This window comes from Protopterus annectens, chromosome 2.part0, assembly GCF_019279795.1.
Source record: "Protopterus annectens isolate FY-2018-M chromosome 2.part0, PAN1.0, whole genome shotgun sequence".
NCBI classification, from domain to species: Eukaryota; Metazoa; Chordata; order Ceratodontiformes; family Protopteridae; genus Protopterus; species Protopterus annectens.
The window spans coordinates 825,203,614-825,220,202 of NC_056728.1; the positions used below are offsets into that span (position 1 = coordinate 825,203,614).

The 16,589-nt window shown below is 39.8% G+C and overlaps 1 protein-coding gene across 1 annotated transcript in view; it reads right to left on the minus strand.

Moving 5' to 3' along the window:
* The window catches only part of CARM1 (coactivator associated arginine methyltransferase 1), a 1,187,823-nt gene that overhangs the window by 1,011,096 nt on the left and 160,138 nt on the right, over nucleotides 1-16,589 (minus strand). The window contains exon 2 of the mRNA XM_044061097.1: nucleotides 3,388-3,513. Coding sequence (XP_043917032.1) covers nucleotides 3,388-3,513 — 126 coding nt within the window. The remainder of the gene's footprint in view (nucleotides 1-3,387; nucleotides 3,514-16,589) is intronic.

Here is a 16,589-nt window from a genome sequence, read left to right on the forward strand (position 1 = left end):
ATTCAATGTCCAGGTGGGTAGAATGGTCCTCAGACCCTTTCTAGGCACAGCTTGGACACAAGTTGCACATATATACAAACTGACAAACTAATGTAATCATTATTTTTAGATATAATACACAGTTCATATTTACATTTAAAAAAAATGCCAGAAAAACATTCACAAAATTATCACATTCAAATGTAGTTCACAACTTGTAAGCTGCTCAGGTGAAATAGAGGAATAATGCCCTGAATCCAGCCTAGCCAACCTGGGTTTGATTAGCAGCTCAGGCGACTGAGGGAGTGGCAGGGAGGGATGGGCGTTACCATCTACTAAGAGGTAGTCTAGTCCTGTGGACTTATGATGATCACTGGAAGTGGCTGGGATCATTGCACTGGGAGACATGGTCCAAGGCAGGGAAAGGGTGGAGACATGGATGAGCTGCAGTGGGAAAAAGGGTGGAGACATGGGTAAGTTACAGTAGAGGTGGGATGATATGCTGCACATCTCCACTGCACATCCATCCTTGGAATGCAATCACAGGTTCCACAAGAGAGGGGGAGAGGGAGAAACAGGGGTAGGTCAAAAATATGAAAAAAATGGCTTGAAGAAGGGCATCATTGGCCCCTCAGGACTTTCTTAAGATAATCTTTGGCCCTGACACAAATTCAGGAATTGGATTGGAGGTTGACTGAAGTGCTGGTATGCCCAGCATTGGACATGGAACACTGGGACAGCTGTCAGAATGAAAGAAGGAGAAAAAAGATGCTCAAAAAAAAAAACATGGAAGTAGTACACAATTTGTAGGTGTCTAGTCACAAATGAGATACATAATGCACACACTTATATTGACAGTCAGAGATAGTTCAAAACATGTGTACAGTGAGTCAGGCGAGGAGTCTCAATTTTAGAAGAGTTAGAAATTTAACAGGATTTTAATGGAAAATAAAACTAAGATACACTCCTACTTCTACTTCCTAGAGCTCTCACAGGTCCCTGCATGGGCTAAGAGCCCTCTGCGACAGTTTACTTTAAATACGTACACATTTACACACTTTACCTTTCAGATGCTGAATTACTCAGGTTCAACTTCAGGATCATATGCTGAATTCCCAAATAGGAGTACACATTCATTTGATCAGGTAATACTTTATACACCCCATACCTGTGTCACCTCATACAACTGCAAGCAAAAGTTAAGCTTCTCTTATTTTGCTCTATCATTTCTGTTGGTGTTCTACAGCTTCTTGTTTACAAATTGTTCATGCTGTTTTCTTTTGTTTCAACTCTTAAGCTGCTATAGTCTTAGGATAGTTTTGCTGAATTGTGTGCATTTACTCTGTCTGTATCTGATATAGTGCTAAGATTGCTGGTTTTCTAGTTGCTGATTTCTTTTTCTTTTAATCTTATCGTTCAAAGCTTTGCTCTGTTGTTATATTTAAATCCAGCTATTGGAAATAGCATACAAAACAGTGCTATCAACATTGTCAGTTTGTTGCATTTGTAGCCATACCTCAATCCACTGTCTATTGAGTTTTCCTGTCTCAATCAAGTACCCATTCCTGAATATTATGCTGTATCTTAATGTTAGTACTGCAATACTTTACTTTTCACTAAACCACTAGCAATTCCCTAATATAACACAGATAAGCGAACTCCTATCATGGAGTCAGTAGCTGATACTTACAGGCATATTTAAGCAGTTGTATGATGTGCTGTCATAGATGTTTTAGCTCAATCAGAGCTGCATCATGGTCAAATGATGCCTAAGACTGGGTAATAGATAATGCTGATGTTTTCTGGGGCTGAGACATCAGCTATGATGGAGTTTTTTGTATTTAATTTTTAAAGACAGTTATGCCATCCCACCACCACCACCAGCCAGCATTGGGGCCCTAGGCAGCTGCCTAGGTCACCTTGTGCTTAATCCAGCTCTGGCTCAATCTGTGAGAACTGCAATTACCTACTCAGAATGAAGGCAGAGCTGTCTACATCACTGTCAACACAGCAATATGCCACTACACTTACTCTTGCTAAGGTAATCAAAAATGTATGCCTAAGTCTTATATGCACCCATTTAGAAAACCTCACCTGCATCTACACTCACAGTATGCTCTGAATCAAAAATACATTTTATAGTTGACTTCAAAAGATGATACAGTGCCAGTTTAAATAACTACTAAAATATACAGGGTGGAAATGAAGTCCAGTTCTGAATTGCAGTGCTTCTTTTAACCAGATCCAAGGCATAATATGCAAGTTAAAAGTGGACTGGATGCAATCATTTAGGAAAAGACAAATAGAGCATTACAAGAGAAGCAGAAGAAATGCTTGGTTTATTTAAAGCGCAGTGAGTTTGAATGATTCACTTCAGCCTGCATTACAAAGAGTAAAAAGATAGTACATTATTCTTGGTCTGGGGACCACTGAAGACAGTGTTGTTGCAGTAAAGTGACATGAGCGGTGTTGTAACACAAATGTGATGTCATAGTAAGGGCATAATCACATTTAGACATTCTCACTTACTGTCAGTTTTAGACTCAAGCAATGAGACAGAAATCTCCTTACTTCTCAAAGGCATCCACTCAAAATAAAATAATGAACTCAAGCTGCCTCAAAGGTGAGCACTAGGCTGTATTCTGTCTTAGTGTTTTGTAACATCTATATCTTCTCACAGGAGGCTGCCAGGTACATTTATAGAATAGCACCTCTATTGTTCATCCCTGTATAAATTCTATTCAGTTTATTTTATGATAAAATGCTGTTTTTTGACCAACACAACACTGTTTAAAATCATGCTGTGCCTGGGAAATGACATAGTATTTATACTGTTTAGCTGCAATAACAGTATAATAATATTGTTTAGGTGAGCTGACTCATAGGAAATGACAAATCCAGATTAATAAAAACGTTAAAATTCATTCTATGAGTGTCCACAAAAGCGCATGAATACAATGGAACAATACAAATGATTTTCTATCTGAAATTTTTGGGGATCTTGTTAATAATTCAGGACTGATGTTCACTGATACTCATATAGTCAGTTTTTGCATAGTAATTTCAGGAAGAATTTAGACTATTACCTGGCAGACAAAATGTTCTGTAAAAGTTTGGAGCAGACTCTAATAGGTATTTCCTGAGCTATTATTTGCAAACATTTGAACACTAATTATCAACCACATCATATGCTACAAGTGTGCAAAGAATTTCAGAATAAATAAAACAGGAAATAGAAGGAAGCTAGACTGTAGAACAGAACGTGTATAATTGAACCAAATTCTACCAAGAATTACAGCTTCACTGACACAGCACATATTTTCTGTAGCATTTTGCAAGTCCTATGGGATATAATGTTGCAGCAAAATATAGAGAGCACTGTGTATGTGTAATTTCTTGATTACTTACCAGTCTGGCTCTTGAATTGCAGCAAAACACTGCTAAACCCCAGAGAAATCACAAAGCACTGCTTCCCAATATGACAACATTCTGTATCATTGTTTACAGAACATTTAAAGACACACACGCCACCATCTAAAAGGAAAAAGAATACTATGTAGATTATTTATGTACAGAATGCCATAATATTCATAGCACTGATTTTCATTTTAAGCTTCTAAAATGAAGGTGTTAGTATTTTAATAGGTGTTTAATAACAGTCTGGGCATTAATGCCTGTAATTCAGCAGTAGTAAATACAGTACTTTAAGCAGTGGTATTCCACACATAAACAACACATTTAGGCAATAAAGCTATAAAACAAAGTAGGAAAAATAACAAGGCGTCTAAATTACTACCAAGCATTTGTCGGTGCTAAGCAGCTGCACTGGAAGTGGATTAGTGAAGTGATACCTAAAGGCGCATAATCAACAAAACTATGTAAAAAATTCAGAAGTAGTGAAGAACTAAAATCCCCCCCCCCCCACCACCACTGTATTTAAAATTTTGTGACAGAAAATGTCTATAGTTAGGTTCATTGGTTCATAGGTAGAACTAGGCTATCTGCCCAAAGGCATTTATAAGCTTAGCCGGAATGTGTCGGCTTTCGCCGTCCCCTTAGATTAGTTCCCTGTACCTCTGTCCAGCAGACCCACTGAAGTGATCCCTGGGGTAAACTTTATGTTTCCCGTCCACTCGTCAAGGTTTCTCTTGAAGAGGGTTAGCGAGGAGCTCTGCCTAATGTAGATTGGAATCTTGTTCCAGAGCATGGGAAGTCTCTGGGACAGGAATCTATCCCTCCAGCACGTCCTATTTATTGTTGTGGTGAGGTTTAGATCCCTGGAGCGTGTGGCTCGAGGGGATATGGTTTTCTTTAGGTGGAGCATGTCCATCAATTCTGGGTTGGACATGGCCTTGTATGTCAGGCAGAGATCACCTCTGAGTAGGCGGTATGCAACTGAGTACAGCGTGAGTTTCGTCAGTCGAGCTGCATAGGGCATCTGTTTGAGGCCAGTGATCCTCTTGGTGAGGTACGTCTGTGGTCTTTCCAGTTGTTGCAGGTGTCTTGTAAGGTACATCCCAAATGGGGCATTGTACTCTATGATGGGTCTGATGAGTGATGCGTAGAGGGGCCCAATGATCTCTTTCGATCTGGATGCAAACCCTTTTGTGATTAGGTGGGCCACATAGAAGGATTTTCTAACTACTCTGGCAATGTGATTATCAAAGGAGAGGTTACTATGTACTTGGGTCCCCACATCCCTTATTATGTATTCCATATTTAGGGAGCTACCACCTATGTGGTAGTTTGTGGGTACTTTGTTTTTTCAAAAGGGGATGACTATGCACTTTTTGGCATTTAGCTTGAGGCCATGGTTTTGATACCAGGTATCTGTCTCAGTGAGACCCTTTTGGAGGATGTCTGTGTCAGCCGGAGAATCAATTATAGCCCCTAGTTTGCAGTCGTCTGCAAACTTGGTCAGCCATAGTCCTCCTGTGCTTGCCTGTACCTCTGAGAAGTATATGCTGAACAGGAGGGTTCCTAGGACTGAGCCCTGCAGAACACCACTTGTAACTGGTTTAGAGTCAGACCTAGCGCCCCGCAAGTCTTACTATGTGGGTTCTGTACATCAGCCAGTTGGCAACTCATCTCATGACGTAGGGGTTTATGTTCAGGATGATGAGCTTGTCTATAATCCCTGAGTGGGGAATGGTGTCAAAGGCCTTTGTGAGGTCTATATAGGCTGTGTGGACCACCTTTCCCTCGTCTATAGCCTTGCTAACTGCGTTGTCCTTTGTGGCTGCAGCTTTGTAGAGGGGAATAACTGTTGCTGTGCACTACTCTGTGGGCACGTAGCCTGTGGAGAGGCTGAGTTTAAACAGTGTGTTTAGGTGAGGGATTAGTTCATCTTTGAGCTCATGTAGGATGCAGCCTGGGACACTGTCCTGTCCCATTGATGCTGTGTTTTTGGCTTTGGAGAGGGCTGTTTTAACCTGAGTGTCTGTGATTTCAGGGACACTACATTCTTCTGGTATAGTTATGGGCCCTTTTGGGAGTGTGAGGGGGGTGAAGTTTGCACTGAACCTGTCTGTCAGGATGTTGGCTATATCGGTCGGTTCAGTGTATTTTGTGCCATTCTGCACTAACTCTGAGCAAATCTGAGAATTGCCACATTTATATTCTTGACATAGCTAAAGAATGCCTTGTGATTATCTTTGGAGTCCATGGCAATTTTTCTTTCAAAGCTAGTATTGGATGATTTTATGAGGGAACATAGTTTCTTGCTGATACTGATCAGGGATGTCTTCCCTTCTTGGGATTTTACTCTTTTCTGTGCTAGTTTCCTCCTTCTATTGTATAGCTTGTTTATGGCAGGGGTCCACCAGACTGGTTTCCTTTTCTTGGAAGTGTGAGTCTTGGTTTTGTTTGGGATAGCACGATCCATGCATTCTTGTAGTTGCCTGTATAGAGTTCATTAGTAAAGTATTTTGCAGTTTGGACAGTGTTATCCTTTAGAATAGGGCCTTTGAAACTTCCCACCTCAGTCTTAAGTAACGTGAAGTTTGCTTTTGAAAAGTTTTTCACGGTGGTTTCTTTGACCGGGGGTAGTGGCGGAATGTGGATATCCAGAGTGATTAGTTTATAGTCAGATCTAACCAGCGAGGGGTTGACCTCCAGTGTGGAACACTGGTCGCCCATGTTGGTGATGACAAGGTCCAATATGTTGTCACCTCTGGTGGGGGTGTTGACCAGTTGATCCAGGGCATTTGAGTTTATAAATTCTAGGAAATGTTGAGCAAGGGAGTGTGTACTTGAGTATTTCTCCCAGTTAATGTTTGGGTAATTGAAATCACCCAATATCAGGGTGTTTGGTAGGACCTTTATGTTTCCCAGTGTTTCCATGCATGTGGAGTGGGGGTCCTGGGACATGGTGGGTGATCTGTAGCAGGCTATAATTTGAATAACAGTTTTTTCCCGTTGTTAGTTGCACGTGGATGATCTCTGAAGCATCGTACTGTGCCACTAACCTGGAGGTGTGGGTATCCTTGATGAATATGGATACTACCCCACCTTTTGTATTTTGGTCTGGGTTTTGTGGCAAAAATGTATGGTATGAGTTGTAGCCTGGTAGTGCTGGGGTGCTCTCTGGAGCCTTAAACCAGGTTTCTGTTACTGCACATATATCGATTTTCTCCATACTGAAGAGTGCCTCGAGTGTGTGCATTTTGAGGTTTAGACTTCTGGCATTGAGTAGCATTACCCTCAGTTTTTTGTTACTTGTGCTATTTACAGTGGTGAGTTTGTCTTTTGACTCTGGCCTAAAAAAGACTCTATGGGGGTGGCAAGAGCCTTGGCCAGTATTCGAAAGCCTAAGGGTGAAAGGTGCAAGCCGTCTCTAGCGAAGCAATGTGGCTTGTCGAGCATGTCATCCCAGGCTGACAGACACTGGATCTCCTTTGACTGACACCAGTAGCTTAGCTAATTGTTTAAATTGATACTTTTTTCTCTATACCGTGGTATCATTCTTGGTGAGGGCAGGGTGCTACTCAGGGTCTTGGTCATACCGGCCTGGGCTTTGTGATCAGAGAGCTCCTCCATGTCTCTTTTCATGTAGTCCAGGGAGGTGCGGCTCAGGTCATTCACACCAACATGGACAATGACAGAGTCATATTCTTATAGTCATATACTTGTTCTGGAGTGACCTGAGTGCTTGTGTTATGTGGTGGGTCCTGGCACCCGACAGGCAGCTAACAGTAACCTTCTCCTTGTTCAACCTAGTGAGTGGGACGTCAGTGTGCCTGACTATAGAGTCACCTATTACTAGTGTGTTGGGTATGTTATTTTGTCTTAAGGGCTGTGATTGTGTGGCACACTGGTTTTGTGAAGTATGTGTTTCATGGTTTGTGTTGGGGGGGGGTGGAGGTTGCTTGGTTGTCTGCTTTGGAGGTCTCTGTTGCTTTTGCAGATTTTTATTTAGAGCCTCTGAGTATGTTTTCATGTATTTATGTGTGTTTTTTGCCGGTGCTGGTTTCATAGGTTTATGTGAGAATGGTGGTGTGATGCAAGTAATTCCCTTCTCCTCTTGACTGCCTGGTCCAGTCTTGGGTTGAGAGAGCTTAGCCTCCAGTTTGGCTGTATAATTGCATCTTTCACATGTATTAGTGTTTGGTGGAAGGAGGAGAGGGTTGTCTGTGTACATGAGGCAATTGTAACATTGCCTCAAAATGCCCAGAATCACCAGTTGGACCAGAGAGTACACCTGAAGCTGCCCTTTGGACATGACTGGATAGGTACAGTGAACTGTTTTACTGATTGGCAGGTAAGATCGAATAGAGAGCCTTGTCCTTCTCTACAGTAAGGGTGGTCTAGTGCTAAGGTTTATTACTGCTTGCTATAAGTTTTGAGCAAGTGCCAGGATGAGAAGTGAATGGTTTGAGTGCTTAAGTTGAAAGTTTGTCTAGTTCAAAGGGAAAAATTGAAGAGTATACTTTGTGAAGCCGGGAATAGTTATACCATAGCTAACTAGCGCTGCCTGGCACGCAAAAACACGCAAATGCAGGTTTTATAGCAGGGAAATGAAAGAGATAGAAATTAGCCCAAAATGGCCAATAAACTACTAATTTCTGGGCTGAAACCACTCCTCCGGGGACAGATAGGCTGCTCAAAAGATCCCTCTCCCACAGTGAACAGAGAAACTTCCTTCTATCAAAGTAAGGTATGGGCAAACACAGAAATCTGTAACACAGCCCTGAATTCAGCACTAACATGAAAACTGGACTATACTAGCTTAGAAAGGTGGAAAAACAAGTATATGTATACATATATATATATATATATATATATATATATATATATATATATATATATATGTGTAGCCTACAACAGTTAAACAGGTAATTTCAACACAAAAATGACTTTATTAAAGTGCAGGCAGTAAAATAAGTACAATATGTAGCTGAAACAAGCTTTTTAAATCACAGAATCTCCAGAAAATCGGTGTTTTAGGTGGAATTAGCTAAAGGCAGCAAAAAAATGCAGAAAAATGATAATCACTCCAAAGTCTCTCTTTTGTTTCTCTGCTGCTGTAGAACTTTGCAGAGCACCAGGCAGGATCTTGCTGAGCTATATACTAGCACAAAAACCTTGCAAATGTGGGTTTTATAGCAGGGAAATGAAAGATATAGAAATTAGCCCAAAATGGCCAATAAACTACTAATTTCTGGGCTGAAACCACTCCTCCAGGGACAGATAGGCTGCTGAAAGCTCTCTCTCTCACAGTGAACAGAGAAACTTCCTTCTATCCAAGTAAGGTATGGGCAAACACAGAAACTTGTAACACTGCCCTGAATTCAGCACTAACCTGAAAACTAGACTATACTAGCTTAGAAAGGTAGGAAAACAAGTACTTTTTTTTGTTTTTTTTTTCAGAAAATAAAGCAGATACAATAAAAAAAAACCCACTTTAAATGCACAGAAATGGCTATCACACTTGAGTGTGTAGCCCACAACAGTTAAACATGTAATTTAAACCCAAAAACGACTTTGTTAAAGTGCAGGCAGTAAAATAAGTACAATATATAGCTGAAACAAGCTTTTTAAATCACAGAAACTCTAGAAAATCTGTGTTTTAGGCAGAATTAGCTAAAGGCAGTAAAAAATGCAGAAAATTATACTTAATCACACCAAAGTCTCTCTTTTGTCTCTCTGCTGCTGTAGAACTCTACAGGGCACCAGGCAGGAGCTTGCTGAGCTGTATACAGCTAATGTGTACCTATGTGTTGACAGGCATAAGGTGTGCTTCAGTAAATTAAGACTAGATACACATATTAGATACCTTGGATGCATTGTTACAATTATTAAAAATAGTTTGCTTTAGTACTGGAAACAGTATTACTAGAAAGAAGTATATAAGTTATAAGTAGGAACTTTCTCAGATGTCATACTTTAAATGAATCTAAACTGTCTACATTTTTATGATGATCTTTCATGAAGTGCGTTATCAAAATACAAACATATATGTAGAATAGATACTAATTTTGTAGACATGGGGTATAGTACTTCATTCGTCAGGTTAAAACTGATAGGTAACAGTCATGTTGGGAAGAAAATGCTAAGGTAGCTGTTTTACACACAAATGTCAAAAAATGCCCATGTTGTTGGCTCTTCCCCAAGTAATTGCAAGCTACAAGGTTTCCGCCACTCTAACATGAAAAAAACAAATTTACATGACTAATTTGTGAGAAAATACTTTCAGTCTTTTTTCTTCAGTTTATTTATATCAACAGACAAACAAGCACACGAGAAAAAAAAGCATGCTTATTTTATAAACAAAGGTTTAGACTTTAATATCTATGAAACAACTAACGCTACAGGAATCCCTCCAAAGTAAAATAAACTGCACACATCAGCCCACTTTAAAGAAAGGGCAAAGAAGGATTACTTTCTGCTATGCAAGAGATTATGCAAAAATGTTTAAAACAGTCCATAGATCTACAATCCTGGTGTAAGAGATGTAAAACATCTATTATTCCAAGCAAAATCAGTTTAGAGTTTCAGCTTGTGTACTGGAGAACACAGTATTTTCCCCTCTAATTCAGTAAGGTGCTACTGTAGAGTGTTGCTCTTACATATGACTAACATGGGTGCAGTTGTTCTTATCTTCACATCATCTAGTTTGGTAAGCATTCTTTTTTTCAGGATATTGCTTTGTAAGTCTCTTACACATTGATATTTAGTACAGTAATAGTCCTGGTTCTGCTTCCAGACCTCATCTTTCCAAACCCCACAATGATCATGATATTTCTGTTGCAGAATCCTTCCCAGGGCAGTGAATAATATAGCAATAACGCCTGGTGTGTAATGTTGATTACCACGGTTGGCGTGGTTTGGTCCCGAGGGCTAAGCCCGAGGGACCAAACAAAGCCAACCGGGTAATCCAGCATTACCCACACCCAGGCGTGTTATTATATTAATGACATTATTTAAGAAAAGAAATAATTACTTTTCTTAAATAATGGCATTGTATAATGCCTCTTTACTGCCCTTCCGCAGCTGTCTGGTATTCTGCGAGTTCTGATGTACTGGCGCCTGCACAGTACATCAGAGTTGGCAAAAGCAACGGAGAACGCAAGATCTCCGTTGCTTTTATTCGCTATGTTAAATGGGTTTAACATAGCGAGACAGCTTTAAAATAAGCAACGGAGATCTCCGTTGCTTATTGTAAAGCTGTCTCGCCATGTTAAACCCATTTAACATAGCGAACAGTAAAGCAACGGAGATCTTGCGATCTCCGTTGCTTTTAAACTGTCTCTATGTTAAATGGGTTTAACATAGCGAGACAGCTTTAAAATAAGCAACGGATATCTCCATTGCTTATTTTAAAGCTGTCTCGCTATGTTAAACCCATTTAATATAGCGAGACAGCTTTAAAAAAAAAGCTTTTACACACTGTGTCGCTATGTTAAAGGAGTTTAACATAGCGAGCCAGCTTTAAAAAAAGCAACGGAGATCTCCGTTGCTTTTTTTAAACCTGTGTCGCTATGTTAAACTCTTTTAACATAGCGAGACACTGTTTTATACTAACGGAAAAAGTCCGGGCGACCCGACCTTTTTCCGTTAGTATATTGAGGGATTTACAACGGGCACGCTGGTTGGGCTGGCCAATCAGCGTGCACGTTTTAGGGGAGGAATTGTATAATTATTATCAAATTAGCTGAATCAGGATGTGCAACTGTCACCATCTGCTGTGACTAATCTAATGCAGTCCATCTTCCTTAGCATTGAAGGGATACCTTTCATGAAAACTGTTATGTTAAACCTCACATCTCTATGTGTACCCATTTCATTTTTCTTTCTTTCTTTTTTCAGAATACGTTTAATAATTAAATAGGTGTAATTTTATAACATTATATCAACAGTTAGCTGCAGCTGTCCTGGCATCTGTAGCTATAGCTGGTCTTATAGTATTTCTAAGACAACTGATGTGCTCATTCTAGAAGTCCTCTACTTAGCACAGATGAAGGCAAAGGGCAGATAAAGCAATTGAATTACATGATCACATTAATGCAAAATCTTACATCATTACTATCAAGCATTATCAAAATCTGAATTATTTTAATACTGACTTTAACACCCCACATTCACTAATAAGTGACATTATCTTAACACTTGTTTGGTCCAGGAAAACTTAGACAGGGTATGGCCATTTAAACTTTATAATTAAAAAACTTCAGTCCCATTATAATTTCATAGCATGTTTATAAATGTAAATTAAATATTCAAAGAAGTAAACTTATAAAGGTTGCTCATTAAAGAAATGACACTTCTTGCTCCCTGTAGGAGAGTGGGGAAAATGGAGCCAGACATTATTTAATATCCTAGCAAAATTCAAACATTAAGATAATATTTTGATGTGGTATACAGATTAAATTTGCAGTAGATCTTTTACAACACTCTTTATCATTTGATTAGAAGTAGAATTTAACCACCACATACCTAGTGCAGGCTGTTAATCCCAACAGTAAAGCTTCACTTTGTAATCTTTTGTATTGTCATGTTAAAGTATTGTGTTCTATACTTTACTTCCTGTGCGTTAATTTCTCCAAGTGTTTTGGTTTTCCAATACCATGACAGGAATGAACCCCATTCTTAATTCAGGGTATGTTTAAAGTTCATGAAATTGTTTCAGTCTTTGATGTTAGCCAAGAGTGTTCTCAGCACCAACAATGTGCCCAGAATTGCCCCTTCTGTAATTCATATGGGGTTACAAGTACTGAGAGCATATCTAAGTACATCTGTAAATTCTTTTTTATTAAACCATTGCTCCTACAACTATTATAACTGTTTTGGTATCTTTTTATACATTGCTCTCATTTTTGCCTGCATATCCAGGCATTTTATGACTTTGTGTCATCATCATCAAATGCCCCCTTTTTCCCTTTCTTTCTACATGGGGTCAGGGAACTGGCACAATTATACTTATTTTCCAGTCATCTGGGATACACCTTTCTCTCCCTCAGGAGCCATTTCTGCCCTATCTCACACAGCATCTTTATCATATCCGTTGTGACCTCATCTGAGCCTGATACTTTCCCTGACTTCATTTTCCTTAGTGCTGCTCTTACTTCTAAGGTGGGCTCCTTTTCTTCTATCATAGTAAGCTGTTTCTGGGGCCATTCAGCTCTGTGGGGTTTTCTTCATTCAGAAGCTGCTAGAAATACTTCTTCCATCTGCCTTTGATGTCCTGTGGACTGGTGAGCAGGTTGCTGCCGGCATCCCTTCTGAAGGGTGTCTGACTAGCTTCTTTATCTTTCTGTCTTTGCCTTGCAACCTGATATAGTTTCTTTGTGCCCCTTACTGAGCCACTTTCCAGAAGTTGGTAGAGTGCCTCTGATGTCCTAATATTTGCTTTATATTTTATAACTTTGTGTCTCCTACCCTTTTTGTATCACCTACTGGACTGGGGCATGGCTAGAAATGTTTCATAAACAAGCCTACTTAGCTAGTTAATAAATAAAAATACATTTAAATTCAATTATTTAATCCCATCTACCAATAAGCTGCAGGTATTTTGCTGTCAGAATGAAAGTTTTATAGTCCCCCATAGCAGAGCTGTAATGTAGTTTGTTGTTGATGTAATTCCATGGTGGTGACACTACAATAGCAGTGACAAATATAAATAAATAAATAATCAATAAAACAAATTAGGAAAATGGAACAAAAGATCAACAAAGTGAGGGACAGCTTTGTTGCTGAAAATAAGTTGTTGAACAAAATTGCTAATGTAAGACCTTCAAGTACACCCAGATTGCTGCCATTCTCACTGAACAGAAACTCTGTGGTTGAGCAAATCAATGATACATTCAGTCCCAACTCAGCTGTCTATCATGTAAACCAAGAGTCCATACTAAAACTATTTGAATTAATGTTCACTAGGACATGAAATGAGTGACATCTCACTCCTGCTCTATATGAAAACAGAGAAGATACAGAAAGCTTGAGTCAGGTCTGGTATCCCATCTGTGACCCAGAGGGTGACAGGACTAACAAGAAACAGAGCACAAAGGGTTATTCTAGATAAAATCACTTTAGCTAATGGATTTAGGAGACTATGTCACTCTCTGATGCCCTCCTTGAGGGAGGAATAAAGGCACATTGTTGAAGTTCTGTGTAGTTTATTCAGTTAAGCAGGTAGATGGAGAAGTGTTCCTGTTCTACTCCAGCTGAATCTCAAAAGTGTAACACTCTTAATCTGTTTATCTGCTGGATGATGAATAAACAATCACTTTGTAGGAAAAAAAACACTTCTACATCAGCAGCCTGACATTAACAATGCTGATTACATCAGCACTTAAACATGGTTAAGGATTAAAGAACACAAGCTTTGATGCTACAATAATGGTAAAAGAAGACCACCAGTCCCAAATAAAACACTTCAATCAAATATCCTGTCATAAACGTTTTCATGATAGCCTATACCACAAAGTGCATCTGAACATCTAGCCCCTTTCACAGGCTGGATACTTTTGTTTATGTTCTGCACTCCTGAATTTTCCAGCACTGACAGGACTTGAGCATGGACAAGGACTCCTAACTTTATCCAAAACAAATTCAGACCCTGCTATTTCTGCTGTAAATGCCCAGAGAAGCAGTGTTGCTGACTATGTTGATGGTAATACAGCAATGCCAGTTTCACTGTTTTCACATTTGGTAATACAGCAATGCTAGTTTCACCATATTCATATTTGGTAATACAGCAATGCTAGTTTAACTATATTCACATTCTTCTGCCTGTCTTTCATACATTTCAGATCAATTCATCTTAAAAACTGTGTTTCCACTTGAAGCTTGATCCTGCTTGATGTAGGTTACCACAGACCATGGTCTCATCATTAAGATTCTAACTTGATTTACATGCCAGCCATTTTCTCTTCTAGGTGCTATTCCTTTCAGTCCAAACAACCCCCAGCCCTGATAGTGGCACTTTACGTTATCAACCAAGAAAAGGTCAATTAAAGCATAACAGACTACATGCCAATGAGGGAGCATTTGAGTTTGTTGGGTTATTTTACAAGGCAACCTAGCAAACATAAATAAATAAACAAATATATTTAAAAATAATTTAACATCAAAGTTATGGAGGGGCTGCTCAACCCCAACTTAACCCCAACTCCTTCTGGATGTTTATATTATCAGATCCCCCCCCCCCCAGTTATACTGAGTACCACATTGCTGTAGGTAATTGTGATCTGAATGGTTAGATTTAAGGCTGCTGTTGTACCGCAACTCACCTGTAGGGGGATGTAGTAGTTCAAACTTCCTTTAGGTTTGATGATAAAGCTCAATGTTGACTCCTTCTAAGTTTGCATGGACATTGTAGCCTGCATGGCTCACAGGTTATAGGTTCATAGTTAAGTAATAGTTTCTGGTAGTTTTTTAGGGGTGTATGCTCCGTTCTGTTACCCCTCGCTACACTCGGGCTCTCTTTGCTCCCCTACCCTATCCCCACTCCCACCCACCCCTACATCAATTACACGTATACTCTCCATTCCCTCCCCTTCCTGTCTGCTCAGCCTCTCACAACACACTTCCTGCCAGTCCTCACTTCCTTCCTCCACTTAATTTTGCTCCCTATACTAACTCTCACTCATCCCCCTAACAATGCAACTCTTCCTCTTCTTTGCCACTCCACTACTCTTATACCTTTCAGCCTTAACCTCATTTCACTCATGCCACTCATACCTCCACAGCCTACATAAAGATTCCCCCACCTCTACCTCTCACACTAACCTGTTAACTACTTCCTACTCAGCTATCTCCCCATCACTCTTTAGTATCTCCTCCTCTACGTTTCACAAATTTATCCTGCTTCGCAACCATACAAATACCCTCAAACCCAAACCAAAATGCATCTTCCTTCACCTAGCATATACTCCACTCACACAGCTCACAAATAAACTTCTACTCTCTGGTGACATCCACCCTAACCCAGGCTCTCGGTCCCTTCATAATTCCTCCAATCCCACCCCTTCTGCTCTCACCCCTAACCATATCCATACACACTTGCAACACACACCTGCACATAAACGCCTGTCCATATATTCTACAAATATTCAAAGTCTAACTAACAAGATCTCAGAGCTACATTCCTGGATAGCCCATACAAATCCTACCATCCTTGTCTTGTCCGGAACTTGGCTCAAGTCTCACATCACTAACAGTGAAATACTACCACCTGGTTACAACATCTATTGTGCAGATAGATCTCAAAAAAAGGTGGTGGTGTAGCCATACTCTACTCAGACAGCCTAAACCTGTCTCCTATCACTATCCCCATCTCCAATTTCCATCCTGTTGAACTTCTAATCCTAAACTGCCATCTAATCCCACACAAGAAATTTTCTGTCACTTCTATCTACATCCCCCCAGGAATAATATACCCACCCTTGAAAATATCCTATCCTAGTTAAGTCACAACTTAGACTATGAAACTCTCATTCTTGGTGATGTCAGTATAGACTGGTCCAAACTTACTACTGACTCACCACAATCCAGCATTAGCTTACATGGTTTCCATCAACTACTTACATCCCCCACCCATTTCAACAAAGACTTATCTTTCAGTTCCACCATTGACTGGATACTCACCAACTCTCCCCACCTCTACCATGGCCCATGTACCCTACCTGACTCCTTAAGTGATCACCTCCCCGCCTCTATCCTTAGACACACCTTCCAGCTACACAAACCCCACCTATTTAGAGATTGTTGTAAGCTCTCTAACTTCAATAACACCCAATTTAACTCCATACTATCTAGTTTTGATTGGTCCATCCTTAAACATATCCCTCTTGATGATGCTGTCATTAAATTCAACATTTTCCTAGATACCCTTAATTCCCTTGCTCCCTCCAGGAAAATTAGAATTAAATCAAACTATGCTCCATGGCTCTCCAAAGATACTAGAGTACTGATGCAGAACAAGGATAGCACCTGGAACTTATGGCTTAAAACCAGGCATACTCCCAGTTAGAAAAATATCTACTAATGTATATGTTTAGTGCTTATTAGAAGCTAAAAGGGTTAACACATTTTCATTCTATTTTATGTACAGCTTAATTCTGTATGAAATTACAAGATGCTTTTCAAACTGCAGTATGCTTTCTGAAATT